General features: G+C 56.7%; 6 protein-coding genes across 6 annotated transcripts; 2 read left to right on the top strand and 4 right to left on the bottom strand.

Moving 5' to 3' along the window:
- Positions 1–67: 67 nt before the first annotated feature.
- IE81DRAFT_320044 (hypothetical protein) lies at positions 68–2,546 on the bottom strand. Its single transcript, XM_025512902.1, has 7 exons — positions 1,611–2,546; positions 1,273–1,512; positions 953–1,134; positions 759–865; positions 567–599; positions 355–443; positions 68–212 (listed from the first exon to the last, which is right to left on the bottom strand). Exons 1-7 carry the CDS (start codon positions 2,223–2,225, stop codon positions 165–167), a joined length of 1,314 nt encoding a protein of 437 aa, XP_025372903.1. The 5' UTR covers positions 2,226–2,546; the 3' UTR covers positions 68–164.
- Positions 2,547–3,180: 634 nt separating this feature from the next.
- IE81DRAFT_320043 (putative mago nashi protein) lies at positions 3,181–4,731 on the top strand. Its single transcript, XM_025512901.1, has 5 exons — positions 3,181–3,608; positions 3,872–3,935; positions 4,034–4,121; positions 4,218–4,307; positions 4,426–4,731. The coding sequence occupies exons 1-5, from the start codon at positions 3,419–3,421 to the stop codon at positions 4,474–4,476; spliced, it is 483 nt and encodes a 160-aa protein (XP_025372902.1). The 5' UTR covers positions 3,181–3,418; the 3' UTR covers positions 4,477–4,731.
- A 255-nt stretch (positions 4,732–4,986) lies between these two features.
- IE81DRAFT_363970 (putative coatomer gamma-2 subunit) lies at positions 4,987–8,944 on the bottom strand. The gene is made up of 5 exons (XM_025516825.1): positions 8,706–8,944; positions 8,447–8,617; positions 8,174–8,332; positions 5,814–8,085; positions 4,987–5,713 (listed from the first exon to the last, which is right to left on the bottom strand). The coding sequence occupies exons 1-5, from the start codon at positions 8,754–8,756 to the stop codon at positions 5,472–5,474; spliced, it is 2,895 nt and encodes a 964-aa protein (XP_025372901.1). The 5' UTR covers positions 8,757–8,944; the 3' UTR covers positions 4,987–5,471.
- Positions 8,945–9,340: 396 nt separating this feature from the next.
- IE81DRAFT_320040 (hypothetical protein) lies at positions 9,341–12,403 on the top strand. Its single transcript, XM_025512900.1, has one exon. The coding sequence runs from the start codon at positions 9,361–9,363 to the stop codon at positions 12,382–12,384; it is 3,024 nt and encodes a 1,007-aa protein (XP_025372900.1). The 5' UTR covers positions 9,341–9,360; the 3' UTR covers positions 12,385–12,403.
- Positions 12,404–13,353: 950 nt separating this feature from the next.
- On the bottom strand, positions 13,354–14,859 carry IE81DRAFT_167365 (hypothetical protein). Its single transcript, XM_025510591.1, has one exon. The coding sequence runs from the start codon at positions 14,501–14,503 to the stop codon at positions 13,577–13,579; it is 927 nt and encodes a 308-aa protein (XP_025372899.1). The 5' UTR covers positions 14,504–14,859; the 3' UTR covers positions 13,354–13,576.
- A 646-nt stretch (positions 14,860–15,505) lies between these two features.
- IE81DRAFT_167363 (hypothetical protein) lies at positions 15,506–16,466 on the bottom strand. The gene is made up of 2 exons (XM_025510590.1): positions 16,002–16,466; positions 15,506–15,752 (listed from the first exon to the last, which is right to left on the bottom strand). Exons 1-2 carry the CDS (start codon positions 16,321–16,323, stop codon positions 15,556–15,558), a joined length of 519 nt encoding a protein of 172 aa, XP_025372898.1. The 5' UTR covers positions 16,324–16,466; the 3' UTR covers positions 15,506–15,555.
- Positions 16,467–16,582: the final 116 nt, after the last annotated feature.

The following is a 16,582-nucleotide window of genomic DNA, read 5'->3' as shown; positions in this document are numbered from 1 at the left end:
TCCTCTTCACTCGAAATACGCGCAAGTACACTGGCGAGTTTCCGCCTTCGTGAGTAGGACAACAAGCTTGTGGAGGGAAAAAGAGTTTGATTGATCTACGTGAGCGACACGTCTTCTTTTTGAAAAATGATGGCTGGGTAGAAGACGGTGAACCGAGCAGTGTTCTAGGCAGTGACGGCGTGCAAAGAAGCCGCAAGGTGACCAACATTGTGCTGTACAAGAGACGAGCAAAGGGGTATTTGAGGAAGCAGGGGTCAGCTCCTTCACGTACACAGCCGCCGCGCAAGCCAACAAGGCGGCGCGATTGAACCAGAAGCTTGTGCGCGCGCAAAAAGATGCAAGACCGGGACTCACGGGAGTGATGCCTGCAACGCTGATACGCCCATCCTTGGTCAGGTAGACGTGATGCTCGCTGATGAGCTTTGCGACTTGTTCAGGCGAGACTGTCGTTTGCAAATGGAAAGGCAATGTCAAGCAAACACAGGCAAAGAGCGAGAATGCGAAAGCGAGGCGTGATGATTCTGTGAGCCAAAAGCACCAGCGCCTCGACATGACGATCTACTCACTGCCGAGGAAGGCAAACATGCCGATTTGGTTGGCTGAAAGGGGGCGGGGGGGCACAAATGGGATTGATACAGGTTTGGGAGAATGTCAGAGTCACGAGTGCCGTGAATACGAGCCTCATTCGACCTGGTCGCCAGCGCTGTTCATCCCACACTCGTGGTCACGCCTGAGCACACGCGAAAGAATTCACTCACTGATGTGGTCCCAATTCTTCTTGGATCCGTGCTCATTGACCAGCAGACCCTTGAGTTCGGACCTCATACCGTTGATCCTATCAGCCATACCCTTGACCTCCTTGAGCCTGCGAAGTGTTGGGCAGAGCAGCTGTGATCTCAGCGGAGTTGTAGCGATTGGAAGCGCTCCCGCTCCAGGCTGTACTCAGACTTACCAGTCCCCGTAAAGGCCATCGTCCGCGAGAATCGTGCCAGCAATTCGCGCACCGTGCACAGGTGGGTTGGAGTAGAGGGGTCTGACTACGATCTTGATTTGGCTGTCCACTCGTGCCTTCTCGTCTGCGTCTGCAGTGACCAAGGAGAAAGCGCCCACTCGTTCTCCGTACAGACCCATATTCTGCGCGTCAAAGGTTGCGTACACGAAAGGGAAGAGGGTCAAGTATCAGCCAAGTTTTTTTGAACGATTCGACAGCTTGAGCTACATCGTACCAGGGCTGATGTGCACGTGTTTGCACTCCAACTCCATGAGACTCACCTTGGCAAAGCTCTGACTAAGAGCGATCTGATGACCCTGCTCCACAAAGTACCGGACAGCAAAGGCGTCCCTATCGATGTCGCCGCTTGCAAAGCCTTGGTAAGCCATGTCAAAGAAGGGAAAGTGCTCCTTTTCCTTGATGACGTCGGAGATCTGTTGCCAGTCTGATTGCGTTGGGTCCACGCCTGTTGGGTTGTGGGCACAAGCGTGCAGCAGAATGATGGATTTGGCTGGGGCGGCCTGCGAAAAGGAACAAGGCGGTAGGGAAGTGAGGGAGATGAATGTCTGGTGAGGCGCAGCAACAGCACGACCAGACCAGAGACAGAGCATGCGCTCACCTTGATATCCTCGAGCAGACCCTTTAGGTCGAGTCCCACAGTCTGCTTGTCGTAGTACCTGTACTGCTTGACTTCCAATCCCGAATCCTTGAAGATCGGAGTGTGATTTCCCCAACTAGGTGTAGGCAAGTAGATGGATTTAGAGTGCGGATAATGTCTAGCCAAGAATTCTCCTCCGATTCTCAAAGCACCAGTGCCGCTGATGCTCTGCGTAATGGCGATTCTGCCTTCCTTGAGCGGCTTGCTATCCTTTCCGTACGCCAACTTGGCAGCATTGGCGGTGAAAGTGGCCAAACCCGTGATGGGTAGGTATTCCTTGTCGCTGAGAGAGGCCAAGACTTTTTCTTCTGCTTTGCGAACCGAAGGCAATACGTAAGGTTTGCCATTCTCGTCCCTGTATGCGCCTACACCAAGATTGATCTTTTTGGAGGATTGGTCAGCTTTGAAAGCTTCCGTCACGCCTAGAATGGGGTCAGGTGGACCAGCCTTGACGTTGGCCCAAGTGCTGGACAAGCGAGAAGCGGTGGGCAGGCTGCTGCTGCTGATGCTGATGGCCGCCGTGCGGGGCAGGGCGGCGGAAGGCGTTGCGCAAACGCTTCGGATTGCTCCGCGCATGGCGGTGGTGCGTGCAATCGACATCATCTTGGCAATCACGAATGCAACGATCCAGTTGGTGGTGTTGTAAGTGTGTAAGATGATGAAGGTTGTGCGAGTGGAAGGGGATCCGGAGTGAAGTGCGAGTGAATGATGACTCCTCCGAGCGAGTCACACACTTTTGACTGCCAAGTCCATCCCATCATCCCATTCAAGATTCCCCCGCGCTGACGCCAATCCGAACTGAATCACCGTGTCCTTCGCGCGCCTTGCAGCCAGGCCCTGCACGCGCATCAGTCACAACTAAGTCACGAGTAGTCTGAGTCACGAGTCAGCACTGCATCGCACCGCACCGCCGCAAAGGCTGGTGATGCTCAGATCAGACAAAGTCACAAGCGCGAATCACGAATGCGTGGCAAAGCATCATGCAGCGTCCAGCCCACTGCCGCATTCACGCCGGATCTCGGATCTTTTCGCTCCCCTCTATATACGCATACGCGCGTGTTCCAGTGAGTCGCGAGTGCCACTCGACTAGATTACAGAGGCGAGTGGGGAGCTTTGCGCAGGTGTACGTACGCACACGACGGTCGGTCATTCACGATTATTCGAATCTTGTTTGGTTCATGTCCTCTGTCCTTACGTCGCTCCAGGCGAGGCCAAAGCAGACATGTCCGAGGCGTACAGCAGGGCTCACAGCTCCACTCAAGACTCTTGACTCTTGACTCCAAGAAGATTGCCGAGTGGTAGCGCACGGAAGCCTCCGGGGCGTTCTCGTCAGCTTCTCACCACGTGGACAGCGGGCTGTGTGTGGAGTCTTGAGTGTTTGAGATGGGTCACGTGATAACGTTACCTTCACTCGGCCGAGAGAAGTCCACCTCTATCCATCATGCACGTCGATGCGTCCCTTTAAGCTTCCCAGCAGCATCAGCGAGCAGCAGCCAAGCAGGATGGACGCATGTTTGGGATGTTGGATCTAACAACTGCTATCTCAATCAAATGCAAGCAAAACCATCACCATCGTCTCTTGAGCGAAGGGGTGCAAATCAAGAAGTGACCGAGAAGCGCGCATCGAGTGCGAGTGCGGGATCAAAAGGACCAACGCTGAGCAGAACAGCTTCGACAATCCAAAGCGTTGCGCGAGGGTGCACACCCAACTAGCTGACCCGAAACCCCATCTCTTCGAGCCCGCAATCCCCATTGCCTGACTTTGAAAGATGGCCGCAAAAAACGGTACCTCCAGCTCCTCCACATCAGTGCTGGCTCCTGCCGACTTCTACGTGCGGTACTACATCGGTCATCAAGGCAGGCATGGACACGAATGGTTAGAGTTCGAATACAACAGGGGAAGATTGAGATATGCCAACAACTCGAATTACAGAAATGATAGTTTATTGAGGAAAGAGAGTGAGTTGGAACACAAGCATGACTCGAGGATGGGGCAGGGATCGATAGCAAAGGCAGAGCAGATCCTTCATCACGTCCAGAGGGATGCACCTTGGGGTATCTTGCAGGATGGAGGAGGCGCGGAGAGGCGGAGGGGCGATGCACGAGCTACACAGCGCGCTGCGAATTGCGGACGTGGTCGCAGCAATGACTGGACTCTCTCTCTCGTCTGCTATGAGGTAAGTCAAGCTGAACAATTTCTCCACGCGCTTTTTCCGACGCAGTGTGGGTCTCACCGTTGCTCATCACGGAGCTCAAGAGACTGGTAGAGGATAGCGAAATCATGAAGTGAGGGCCACAGAGCTGTATCCGCATAGCATAGGCCACCCGTATGGTCCGTCGCTCACGTCTGTGCGCTCTTGCCGCGTGCCCCTCTGCAACTTTAGGGAAGACGATGCGAAGTGGCCCAGGAAGAACCAGTTGGGCAGGCAAGAGTTGGAAATCAGGTTGGGTAATGAGCACATCTCTTTCGAAGTGAGTCAAGAGCATTCCTGAAGCTTTCGCAAGTCGCTAATCCCATGAACATCGCACTGCTCTGATGGCATTGTCTTGTGGTAACCAAATTCGTAGACTGCAAAGATTGGCTCGTTGGTGGATGTGCAAGACTCGGAGGATCCGGAAGGTCTGAGGGTATTCTACTACCTTGTTCAAGATCTCAAGGTGAGTGTTGCTCCTCCACACAAGGCTCTACAAAGAGGCTCTCTGCTCGACTCGAGCGGACTGTCACATCTGACCTGTCTCGACACTTCCCATTGACTTCTCGCCCCTCGCGCTGCAGTGCCTCATCTTCAGCTTGATCAACCTGCACTTCAAGATCAAGCCAATCTGAGCGGCGTTGTCAGCGCACAAAGTCTGGCTTTCGAGGCAGCTCAGCAGCTCTGCCACATCTCGACGAATAGTTGCCATCAAATCGGGGCAAGCGAAGAGATTGGAGAGCATGCGTAATGAATCACACTTCTCTGCCCAACCTGACTAGACACGATTGTGAAGCGTTCCATGGCCGAGCGCAAGTCACCTTCTCTACCTGCCTTTGAGAAGCGCACGTGCTTGTCTTGTCCTGCGCGCGTGTGTCCCTGTTGGCGCAAAATTTTGCAATTGGTACTTTTGCTCTGAGCATCGAAGATGACGTCGCTTGCCGAGACATCGCTTCGCATGCAAGGCTTTGCAAGGTAGAGCGCAATTTGAGCAGCCGCGGTCCCGCCCCCCACTTCTCACGCAAAGCCTCAACAAAACGGAAAACCTTCTGTCAGGGCCAAAAAAGGGATGGCGGAGAAATTTTTCGAACTCCTGATTAGGCCCTCGATGTGCCCCTCCATCCCGCCGCCCCCATGCTCAAAGTCCCCAATTTGAGCGCGACCGCGACCGCGAGTCCATCCTAGCGATGTGCCCCCCTTGCGCGTCGTACGACTCGAACTTGCCAATGAATTGGCATCCTTCAGCCTTCGCGCCAACACAGGGCTCTTGTTTTCCTTTCCCCCTTGGCCTCCCCAACCACATCTTTGCCATCCCCGCCAAATCGTTGCCAAAGATTCGTAGCGCCTCGCACTTCTCCAGCCTGCCGTCAGCGAACACTGCATCACGCAGACATGCCGAAGCATGGACAAGACAAAGTGACAAGCAAGCGAGAAGGGGAATGCAAGGGATCGTGGAATTTATTGGATCGATCGTGGTGGAGGTAAATGGTGGAACGAAGGGGCACGCATGACAAGGTGAACGGGCGCGCGCGGTCGGGAGTTCTAGCGACGGTTGCACCGATGCGTAGCGCCCATTTTCGACCAGCTGCCGTCCGAGTGCAGGTCAAATCCAGCGGCTTGGAACTACTACTCAAGCAATAGCACCCAGGACCAAATTGACGGCGCTCTGATCCTGAGCGCGTATAGCCAATTCCAGAATGACGCCTTCTCCACTCTTGAAGCTCATCCTCGCTCTCACGAGCGTATTGAGCGGTCCCTTGGAGCTGACGACGTATCCGCTCAGGTTGAGCGTGTGCACAGAGGTCGACGTGGGCGTCTCGCTTCCCCCCAGTGGTTGCATACCCAACAGCTCTATCAGCGTCGTGCACGCATCTAGACATGATCAAAGCAAAGCATCAAGCCCCCAAGGTCAGTGAATTCGCAGACAGCGTCGGGCCGCTCTGAGCGCGCAGGCCTCACATTCCAGACTCACTTTGAAGCCCATCTAACGCGGTTAGGGCAAAAGTCTCTGTAGCGCTCGTGCCACTCTTTCCCAGCTCTTCCCACTCCTTTGCAAAGTCCGCGTACCTCTCCGACACGTAATCCGCCACTCCCAACTCCAAATCCTCGGTCTGGTACTCATCGTCGTAGCCTTCCTCTTCCGCTTCTCCCGTACTGGGGTCCACTTCCCTAGATTGAAACTTGAGCGTGTTCGACAATGTTCCCTGTGCATAATTGTCACCTTCTTGCTCTGCTTCTTCAGACGGGAGTCGTGTAAAGGAGACGTACACCCGGCCAGTCGGATTGGAAGCGTCCAAACGAGCAGCCGGCAAGATAAAGTCCTCCTTCAGCCCAATCTCGTTGTTCCCATTCACAACCACCGCAACATTGTCCAGCAGTGTGTCTGGCAACGTGTTCGTCACATTGTATTGCAGCACAATGTGATCTTCAAACACGTGCTTGACGGCATTGACGACGTACTCCGTCTCTCGTTCCGTCAGCTCCACAGCTTTGACGGAAGACTTGAGCAGCTTGCCGTACGACTTGAACTCGGCAACGTTGGCCAGCTCCCGAGCGTAGATGGATGTGGCTTCCGCAGCAGTCGCACCAGCTGCCGGTCCGGACGCTGCGGTGGAAGCAGCGAGCGCTGCAGCCGCTGCGCCAGCTTTGCTCGTGCTGGGACCATCAGCAGCCATGGCGACCTTGCTAGCAGCTTCGTTCTTGGCTCGCAGCGCTTCTTGTCTCGTCTCCTCCCTCGTGACTCTTGGAATGCTGGAAGCATCGAATCTCTTGGATCCGGAGGCAGATGGATCTCTGACATAGTTGCTGAGCGATTCTTCGAGCGCTTCCAGGCGGAACATGCTATTGTCCTTGACCAATCTCTCGGCCAAGTGTTCCTGACGCAGAACGCGCAGATTCATGGCTGCGCGGTCGCGCACCTCGTCATCGACGTCGTCCAAGCAGCGCTTGAGCAGCACAGTGATCCGGTCAACCAAAGCCTTCTCTGCTCCCTTGAGTCCAAATTTGGCCAGAGCGTTGACAGCAGCAGCTCTGACAATGGCGTTTTCTAGGATGACGCGATTGTAAATGTAGCGAATGTACCTTTGTGGTTGAGGCATCCTTGGACCTTCAATGCCGAGCAAGTGCAGGATCCTGACCGAAAGCTTGGTGAATTCGCAGTCCTCGATGAATTCGCAGAGGTGCGCCAAAGCGGACTCTTTGCAGTCTCCGATGAACTGGATCATATCAAAGATGGCCTCCACCACGGCTCTCTTGAACTCGTACCCGCCTTCGTCGCGTAGCACGCCAGAGAGGAATGCCAGCATCGTCGTCTGCTTGGCCGGGAACTTCAAGCACAGACTGCGGATCGCGTCGACGACGATCACTTTGAATTCGTCGGTGATTTCGGCCATAAAGCTGCTGATCTGCTTCATGAGCCTGTCCACGCTGGCCTCGTTGCCGGTCTTGAGTAGCGTGGTGATGGCGTAGGTAGCTACGCTGCGGTTGGAATCTGTGATCAGATTCTCCATGTCCACATTGCACTGCTGCACAGCCGCTGGCTGTGTCTGAGCCAGTTTGGCCAGAGTCCTGATGGCGGCGAATTTCAGGGTGGACTTGGGGCTAGACAAGAAGAGTTGAAGGACGGCGATGGATCGGCTGAGCTCGACGGAGGTCAGACCACGCATTTCGCAGATGGCGCGAGCTGCTTCGTAGTTGACCATGTCTGACTTGTGGCGCAGCCAGCCATCGAGCAGCTCGACCATTGGAGCGCGCAAGTTGGGATCATCTTCCGCGACCTTGGCTGCATATCGAACAAGCATGCAGATGGCAAAGGGGCTTCTAAGAGGGCTGACGGATCCTCCGCGACCGCCGCTTGCACCGGAAAGCTGCTGGATGAGCTTGGTGACCGCCATGCGGTCGCCCTGACGGATGAGGTAGAGCAGACCAACGGCGTGGTACTGTGTGATGTTGCTGCTGCTGGGGATGGGCTGGTAGGCGCTCTGAGCGGGAGTGGGTTGGGAAGAGGCACCCCAGCCCAGGTAGCTGCCAGCTCCGCCAAAACCACCACCGCCGCCGCCGCCTCCGATTGCAGCTGCTGGCTTGATGGTGATGGCATCTTGAGCTTCGTTGCCCCACCTGCGCACCACTTCGCGCGCTGCGACGTGCAGCTGGTAGGCAGAGACCAGAGCTGCAGATGCGATGGAGGTGTTGCGATCGACGATGGCAGACTTGAAGAACCTCTCGAGGCCCTGCACCATGGATGGCTGTCAAATGCGACCAGACCGGTAGACATCAGCAATGATAGTCGATACAAACCATGCGGATGCTGTAGGCTGATGAGCTACGACTCACGTCTACGACCCTAGAGAGTGCGCGAATGGCATTGGGTCGGTAGATGACCTCTACGTTTGGTTGCATGTCCTTCATGATGGATGCCGTGACCATGATGGTATCATCTGCGTGCGGACAGAGCTCCTTGATCGCGAGATACACCATCTGCCTCAGAGCGGGCTGTGCGGCGATTGGGGTGGAGAGAGAGAGAGAGAGAAAGCAGGCGGTATCGTCAGATGGGTGCAACGTAGCAGGAGACGGTGCGTGCGGTGCGTGCGGCCGTGAGGAACTCACATCCTTGTGTTGGAAGAGCTTTGTGGCACCAAAGAACAACGTAGTGGCTTCCTGCCTGCTGAAGGTCTCTCCAGTGTATAGCAGATACACGATCTTTGTGAGAACGATGCGACATTTCCGAGGAGAGATGGGCGTCTCGTTGAACACCCTGGCTTCTTGGATTACCGATGTCTACGATGGCGAGGAGGGAAAAGCGTGAAGCGGTCTGAGCTGTACACGCAACGCCTGGCCGTCCCAGAGAGCATCGATGTGATCTCACCTTATCCTGATAGAAGGAGGTGCCTCCCTCTTCGTCCTTTTTGAACGACATGGCGAGCGTCGAGGCAGGGTAGCTCGCCTCAGTCGTCTTTGTGCGGTGGATGTATCAAGTCGCGAAGCGGCAATTTGAGTGGCAGGGCTGCTTACCGCAGTGGAAGGACGTAGTGGCAGACGATCTGGAGCCTAAAAGCAAAGGGCTGTGTCGATTGATGAATGGTGTTGGGAGCGCGATGCGATCGATGACTTGGGGCGAGCAAGGTGCACTGCACCTGACACTCACCCGAGCCCGTGGTGCAACACGCACGGCCGCTGCCCATGGCTGCCTGGCATGCCCTGCCCTGCCCACGATCTCGATCGCACGCCCGCGCGCGCGCCCCGGAGCACGGACGTCGACCCTCGCGTAGCCGGCCACCGCGACCTTCTGCATGCTTGGTGCTTCCAGCGAAGCATCGAGCGTTGGATCGTAGCAGCACGTGACTTGCGAAAATTGCTCGTACGAGTTTTTCAAAGTCATGCGTCCGGCGCGCGCCCTTTCTTCTGAAATTTGGCGCCGCTCGAATCAGATTCACCATTCGATTGTGATTGTGTATGATAGATGTGAATTTTGAATGTGAACCTCAAAATGAAGCGGCTGCGCCGGTCGTGAGTGAATGCCGATGTACGCCGCACCATCTCGCTTTGGCCCTCCTGAATACCGCTTCGTCCATCCCACTTCCCACAACTCAGCCCCGGTCAATCACTCCGACCTTGCACAAAGCGCGCTCTCATTCCGGAAGCGTCCGCCGCATACACTCCTGGCTATGACACTCCGCGTCTTTTCCAGACGCTTCTTGATCCCGGCCAGAGGGGCCAAGCATGCTCGTCGCAGCATCCCCGCCATCTCCTCCGCCGATCGCTGCTTCCACGCTTCCGCACATGATGGCGCACCGGACCATGATGCTGGTCCACGAGAGCAACAACAGGCTCGAGACGGTGCAGTAGCGGAGCAAGCCGTCGCTCCACGCGTCCCACCTCACCTCGCCTTTTTCTCCTCCGCTCAAGCTCGATCTCGCTTCGCCGGCAACTCATCAGCAGAGGGGAGCAGCCGCGGCGATGCGAGCGCGGATGCGAGGATTGATGGGCAAGGAGGCGTCAGACAGCTGGCTGCTGCCTCCAGCTCATCGCTCACCACGCGCGACGCAGCGCGTTTCAGCAAATCGCACCAGCGCTTCATTCAGCCTCCTCACCCGCTTCTGACTCGACTCACAAGCCTTTTGCACAGCGAAACCGGTACGGCAACGAGCGAAGAGGTGTGGAAGGCTTACATCGATCTGCATCTCTTCCACGCCTACGGCGACGCCAACGCATCCACACTCAATCTCACACTCTCTCCCGCTCTGCACAGTCATGCTCTGAGAGCCATGACTCCAGACTGGACGCGGCGCAAGGAAGCGAAGCGAGAGTCGCGCATCACGCGCGACTGGGCTGGCCACGAGCTGGCTCGCTCGGTGGAACAACAGGATCTGGCTGACAGCACTGCACACGCTGCCCGTTCCAACAGCAAGGGCCCGCGCCACTACAGAGACGACCCTCCAGATGCCACCAACTCGCCGTTTGGTCAGGATTCGCAACGCATCACATTCCGCACGTACGAGGACAGGGCCGACTTTGTCTTCAAGCAGATGACGGCGACGTCTAGTCAGCTCGATCTGGATGTCGCACGTGCCGTGCCGTCTTTGCAAGACGTTGCATTTTTCTTGAGCAAAGCTGCTCTCAATGGCAGCATAAACGCCGTGAACAAGGCTTACGGACTGTTCACCTCAAAGTACGCACAGCTCGAAGCGATGCAGGCGCAGAGCAGAGGCATGACGGATGCACATTTCCAGCGCCTTCTTCACGACTCATACAAGTATCTCATGCTAGGGCTGGTGAGGCACGCTGCCAGGGGCGTCAGTCGCTCTCGGCATTCCAATGGCCAATTGCAGCAGCTCCTCCGAGATCAGCAGCCCGCCGATCAGGGTGCGCAAGCCAGCACCGCTTCGAACAATGTGCGGCGAAATCAGGAACGGGCAAGGAGACAAGCTCAGGGTTTTATAGAGCTCAATACTCAGAGAGCGCTGCTGCTGCTCTCCCAGATGCAGAGCAGAGGTTTAACACCGCGTGGAAGGGTCTTGGGTCTCGCCACAAGATGTTTCCGCTACGAGCATGGTCTAACCAAGCTGTACACTTTTGTGCAGACTGCTTTTGGTGTCGATCTGAGGAACTTCGACGATCCTTACGGTCATAGCGAAGGGCGATCAGCGAGTCTGCCGCCGCACACGCTCAACACGATTCTCATGGCACTTGGGGAGCAGAGCACAGCCTCTAGAATGATGGCGACCTACGAGGTGCTTGTGCGGCCACTTCATGTTAATACACTGGCTACACGAGGATCGCCATCGGACGACAGGGGTGCTGCTTCACGCTCCGAAAGCCTCTTTCAGACAGACTTTGCGGGCGTGTTCACATCCCTGAAAGAGCGCGAGCACGCCGAATTGACGGAGATAATTGGGCTCGGAGATACGGATGCCGGGGCCTCCAGCGCACTGCCGGTCTCGTCTCACCCACACTGGTTGCAGCCGACCAACTCCACCTACACCACGTTGCTGAAGTACCTCTGCAGCGCCATCGAGCCATTCTCGGTCGGTTTCGTGCATGCTCGCGGCACAGAGTTGACGAAGGAAGACGAAAAGCGCGCCAAGGGTCACTATGCCCCACTCGCGCGCTACCTGATACGCGAGCAGCTAGATGCGTATCAAGACGAGGTAGTCAAGCTGGCTACTGCTCTTGGAGTGGGCTCGCCTGACTTCGGAGAGGACTTGTCAGACGTTTTGCAGTCTGCGTCCAAGCTGCGCCAGTCGCTCGATGTGCTTGACCAGCGCATCGAAGAGTCCAAAGCTGAGGACGGAGGCGCAATGGGAAAACTGATGCAACGTCGCAAGGGGAGAGAAGAGAAGCTGGAACGCCTTTGCGCCATGCTTGAAGATCCACAAGTCGGATCAGCGACGATCGACGCCTCAGAGCCGGAGTCCCAGGATGTGAATCTCCGACTTGCGGCCCTGCAAGGCACGCAGCTCATGCCTGTCCTCTTTGCCACGCCTGCCCTCTTTTGGAGCTATGCGGGTATGGCATCCCACCTACGTTCCACCTACGAGATGAGTTGGCTGGTGGACCAAATCGGATGGGCGCTGTATATTGCGAGAGCGCACCGCAACGTGCTTCGAGCTGCGAGCGAACGCTACTCTGCTCTGCGCGCGCATGTGCGATCTTCAAGCGTCCTGCTCGAAGGAGTCCAGGGAGCCCAGGTCTCTGCAAGGAATTTGCGAGCCCTGAATAGTCTCCTACACGATGTGGAGAGGACGATGGATGATCTGACTGGTCGGATCGAAGCGCTAGAATCGGAAGAGGCGCAAAGAACAGCGAGATTGATCAGCTTGAGGCGCCGAAGAAGGGTGAATCAGATCAAGAGGTCTTTGGTCCACTCGCACGAGAGGGAGCTGGAGCGAAAGAGGGTGGAATGGGCAGAATTGAGCAGGAAGGAGAAGCAGGAGAGCGAGAGGATCAGGCGCGAGCTCGGGGGAAGCATCGGGGGTGCAAGTCGTGCTGGATCTGTGGATGGAGATGAGCAGGCAATTGTGGAGGGTCGATTGAGGAGCGCATAATCGATGTGTACACTTCATAGCATGCAACGCGCAGCGAGAGAGATTCAAACAGGGTGCGAGCGTGCTTACGAAGGAGCATGAATTTCGTTTTGATTTTCCAGCGTTCGATGCGCTGTTGCTCAGGTCCGCCCGCCTTGAGTCACGTTCGAGCAAGCGGGATCGACCGACTGTCTGCAGAGGGACACGAAAACGAAATGCGCTCTTCGCTGCAGCGTACTCTTGTCCACTGATCGCACGGGGAGAAAGGAAAGAGATGCGACAGCGAGAGCGAGGTATTGCCATTTAAGAAGAGGACAGATGGCAAATTGACTACTCAAGGTAACGTGACATTGGCTTGCGCCGCCATTTGAGGGTGAACGTGGTTGGTGTCATTGGATGCGCCATTCGACGTTTGATCTGCGGCAGCTTGTAGCGCGCCCACCTCCGCTTCGCCACTGGGAGCGGTGTTCGGAACTGCCGGAACACGAGCCTCGTCGCGATCAATCCGCATAGCCTCTGTCTTTCCGTCATGTCTGACGGGGTCGCTTGCGGGCGCACTCGACTTGGCGCGCTTGTCCTCCCTCTTCTTTTGCCGGCCAGAATCGGGATCAGGCTCTCGAGGCTCTGGCGGCACGTCGGGTACCACCAGCCTTCCGGCTTTCCAGCGAGCTCCGCAGGCATTGCAAAGCTGGGAGGGACCCGATGGACCTCTTCTCCACATAGGGGTGACGAGAGTGCCACACGCACCGCACGATTTCCTGCTACCATCGGGATTATGCGTAGCGACGTGCCTCTTTCGCTTCGGGCCAGCGACTTTGGATTGTGGGCTCGCAAAAGTGGGATCTAGACTTGCGTCCAATGGCACGTCGACAGCCTCAAAGGTGACATCATTGGTATCTCCGCTAAGCCGAGGTATCTTTTTGGCTTTCGGACTTCCTTGAGGTGCTTTGCTATCGCCGACGTCGGTCACATCTTCGGGCCCTGATGGCGCTGTCGCAGAGGCTGTCTTGCGCTTTGGGATTGGTCGAGCAGTCAAGACCTGGACTTTGACTCCGAAACGGTCTGAAAGATGCTCTTCCATCCCCGCGGGCAGCATGGCGCTCGGAACGTCAATGGCGGGTTGCGCATCTTCGTTGGCAGGAGGTAGCATTTCGTACTGCAGCATCGAACGGCAGCTCATACTGGTCAGCGCAAGTACTCGAGGCGGCCTCCATCAACCCGAATGACTTACCAGGTGCTCAAATTGCTTCTGAGTGAGTGCATTTGAACTGTGCTTGAGGCCCACTCCTTCCTTGCTGGTGCCGGCGCTGGAGCTTTTTCGTTCAAATTCCTCTTGCGGTGCTTTGAAGCCTTGTTTGTCTCTCGTGACGCACCCCTCCACCCGGCCAAACATCTCCCAGAGAGGCTGCGTGATGTCGACGGGTGAGCTGCCGGGCGCAATGTCTGCTGCATGGCCAGACAGCCGCCAAGTGATTGGGTACCGAGTCTGGGACCGATCCGTAGTCGATACCGCTCCTGAGGACCTGGTCGACATGGTCGCGTTGGTACCGGTCGCGCTAACGTCCTCCGCGGCCGACGCCGAGACAAAGGCATCTGCTCCTTGCACCGGTGCCCAAAAGCTGACGACAACATTTCGCGCGCGGTCCAGCAATTTGTTGCGTTCAGCCGTTCTAATAATTGCGCCTCCTGCGGAGGTTTCCGCTGTCTCTTGCAACGCTTCCCTCCGCTCGACGATCACGTCACCCCAAAGCGGCAAGATGAACCTTGCAGAAGGGTTCTCTCTGAATTCCACCACTAAAATGGGCGGAGATGGCAGCTGGGACGCCGCGGGAATGATTGCGTGGCTGCTGCCTGCGCGATCTGAGTTGCTCGAAGCTCCACCCATGTGTTCAGATGCTGGACGCGAAGATGCTGGCTGGTTGTTTCCTGCGCTCGTTGCCTGCGGTGCTGCTGACTTGGACGCACTGACAGGCAAAGCAGCTGCAGGTCGCGTCAGACTCGCAGGACTTTTTGTGGTGTCTTTTAGCGTTTTGGAGGGCGAGGCAACATACGCAGAGGCAGAAGTGGCGGCTCCAGGCACGCTCTGTGCAGATTTGGAGTGGGATTTGTCGGTCTGGACACTCTGCTGCGAGGGAGGCATGGGGTTCAAGGGGCTCTGAGCGGCGGGAGCTGCGACTCTTGAAGAAGCGCTTCCAGGCGGCAGAGGCTTGGGAGGCTGTCCCTCTTGACCGCCGCGGCTGTTTGCTGTGCCTTTCTGCGTGCCTGTCACAGCTCCGGTAGTGGACGCAGGAGCAAGAGAGGCCGGACGCGGCGCACTAGCGTTGGCAGAAGGAGCTGGTTTCGCCCTCTCACTGCTCGCTACCGGCTTGCTCGTGGACGCCGGAGCCGCAGATGAAGGGGCATTGTCCGCAGGCCTCCGAGAGGTGCTGGTGCTACTGCTAGCGTTTCCGGAAGTGGGCCCTTCGATGGACACACCTTCGCTCCTCAACTCCTTCCTCACCCCCTCGATCCACTTTCCCAGCGTCTGAAGCTCGCTTGGTGAGGCTTTACCCGACGCAGCCACTTGCAGAAGCTTTTGAAGCGCTGGATCCTTGGCTGCTTTCTGATTGACGCGCGTAACTAGCAACGGCGAGATGGCGGCACGTGGAGAGGCAGCAGTGGAAGTCTTGGTTGTCGATGCAGATGCAGGGGCGACGCCTGCAGAGCTCGCTGTTGAGCTCACAGCCGCTTTTGGGGCAGCTTGGGGTGGTTTAGCAGGTGATTTGGCAGGAGGGAAAGAGCCTCGCTGTGGAAGAGGTGACGGCTGGTTCAGTGACTGCCTTTGCTGACCAGATCCAGAGCGTTCGGCCGGTATGCCACGCGCATCTTGCGGAGCTGTCTTCTGTCCCTGGGAAGGTGACCTGGGTACCAATGTAGCTGCAGAGCTAGTTGATGCGGCATCCTTGATGGGGCTCTTGGCCGACTTGTCCGCCGCAGCCTTGGCATTGCCCTGTGCAGCTGATGGCTTGTCTTTGGCACTCTTCTGGCCTGAAGTGGGCAGAGAAGCCTTTTTTCCTTGGACAGAAGAGTCGGCGCGAGGCTTTTCCGAGTGACCGCTTGCGTTGACGATCGAGCTACTTGGGGCTGCAGAAACCGTAGCTGATGCTTCCTCTCTGAGCTCCCACAGTTTACAAGCGACAAAGACAAGAGGCCCTACCCGAACATCAGCCCTACCAAGTGGCACCAACTCAACTTTGGGTGGTGATGCGAAGGATGTGGTGCCGGAAGTAGATGCATCGTGCGAATGGGCAGGAGCGGCATGTGGACGCGGGACGATGCCTCGAGGTAGGGCGATGGTGCAAGGATAGTGCAAGCCTGAACGCTGCCGTGTGCTGTACACGGGGAGCAGACTGGTCAGATGCTGCAGACGAGACTGTCGCAGGCACTGATGAAGCGACAGACTGCGCAGAATCACAAGACGAGGTGTCAGAAGAGTGAAACGGAAAAGGGGGGCCCATGAAAGTTGCGCGGTGCGGAAATGAAGCTCTTTACTCACCCTCGAGGCAGATCGCTTGGCTGTGGAGATGCTCGATCGTTTTGGGCTGCGGTTGCGTCTGCGTCTGCATCTGCATCTGCCTCTGCCTCCTCCTTCGATTCGCTCTGTTCCAGCCTGCGCCTCTTGCGATGATGTGCCTGGCTGCTGCGCCACTCTTTGACCTGCTGAACGCTTGGCAGGGCAAAGGGCACGACGAGATCCGGTGCAGGTTTCCTGGCACCGCCCACTGCGCTCATCAATGACAGCGTGCCGAGTGGCCTGGCTGCTGATGCTGGTGATGAAGCGTGGATGGGATGCAGATGACCGACTGCATCGTGATCCACGCTGGCTGGCAAGACGTTGCCGTGCGTGCCGATGGGTCCGCCCAGCTGACCCGCCCCAGACTGCGACTGCGACTGCGACTGCGACTGAGCAGGCGCCTGCATCCTCCTCCTCTTCTCCCTCCGTCTGCCGGATGATGGTGACCGAGCTGGGGGACGAAGGCAGTTTGAGTGTGGTTGTAACGGATGCTGCGCCTGTTGTGTCGATCGTGAGAGTTTACGAGTGGAGGTGATGTTGATGAATTGTGAATGGAAGTAAGATGCGTGATGAGTCTTGAAAGATTCATGATTCATGATTACCAGTACTCGCGTCGTGCTTGCGCCTGCTGCTTGCTTGCATGCTGCGTGCATTTCTTCATCGGGT

The sequence above is a fragment of the Ceraceosorus guamensis genome, assembly GCF_003144195.1.
Source record: "Ceraceosorus guamensis strain MCA 4658 unplaced genomic scaffold IE81scaffold_4, whole genome shotgun sequence".
Classification (NCBI taxonomy): domain Eukaryota; kingdom Fungi; phylum Basidiomycota; class Exobasidiomycetes; order Ceraceosorales; family Ceraceosoraceae; genus Ceraceosorus; species Ceraceosorus guamensis.
This window is presented reverse-complemented; position numbering and strand designations above follow the sequence as displayed.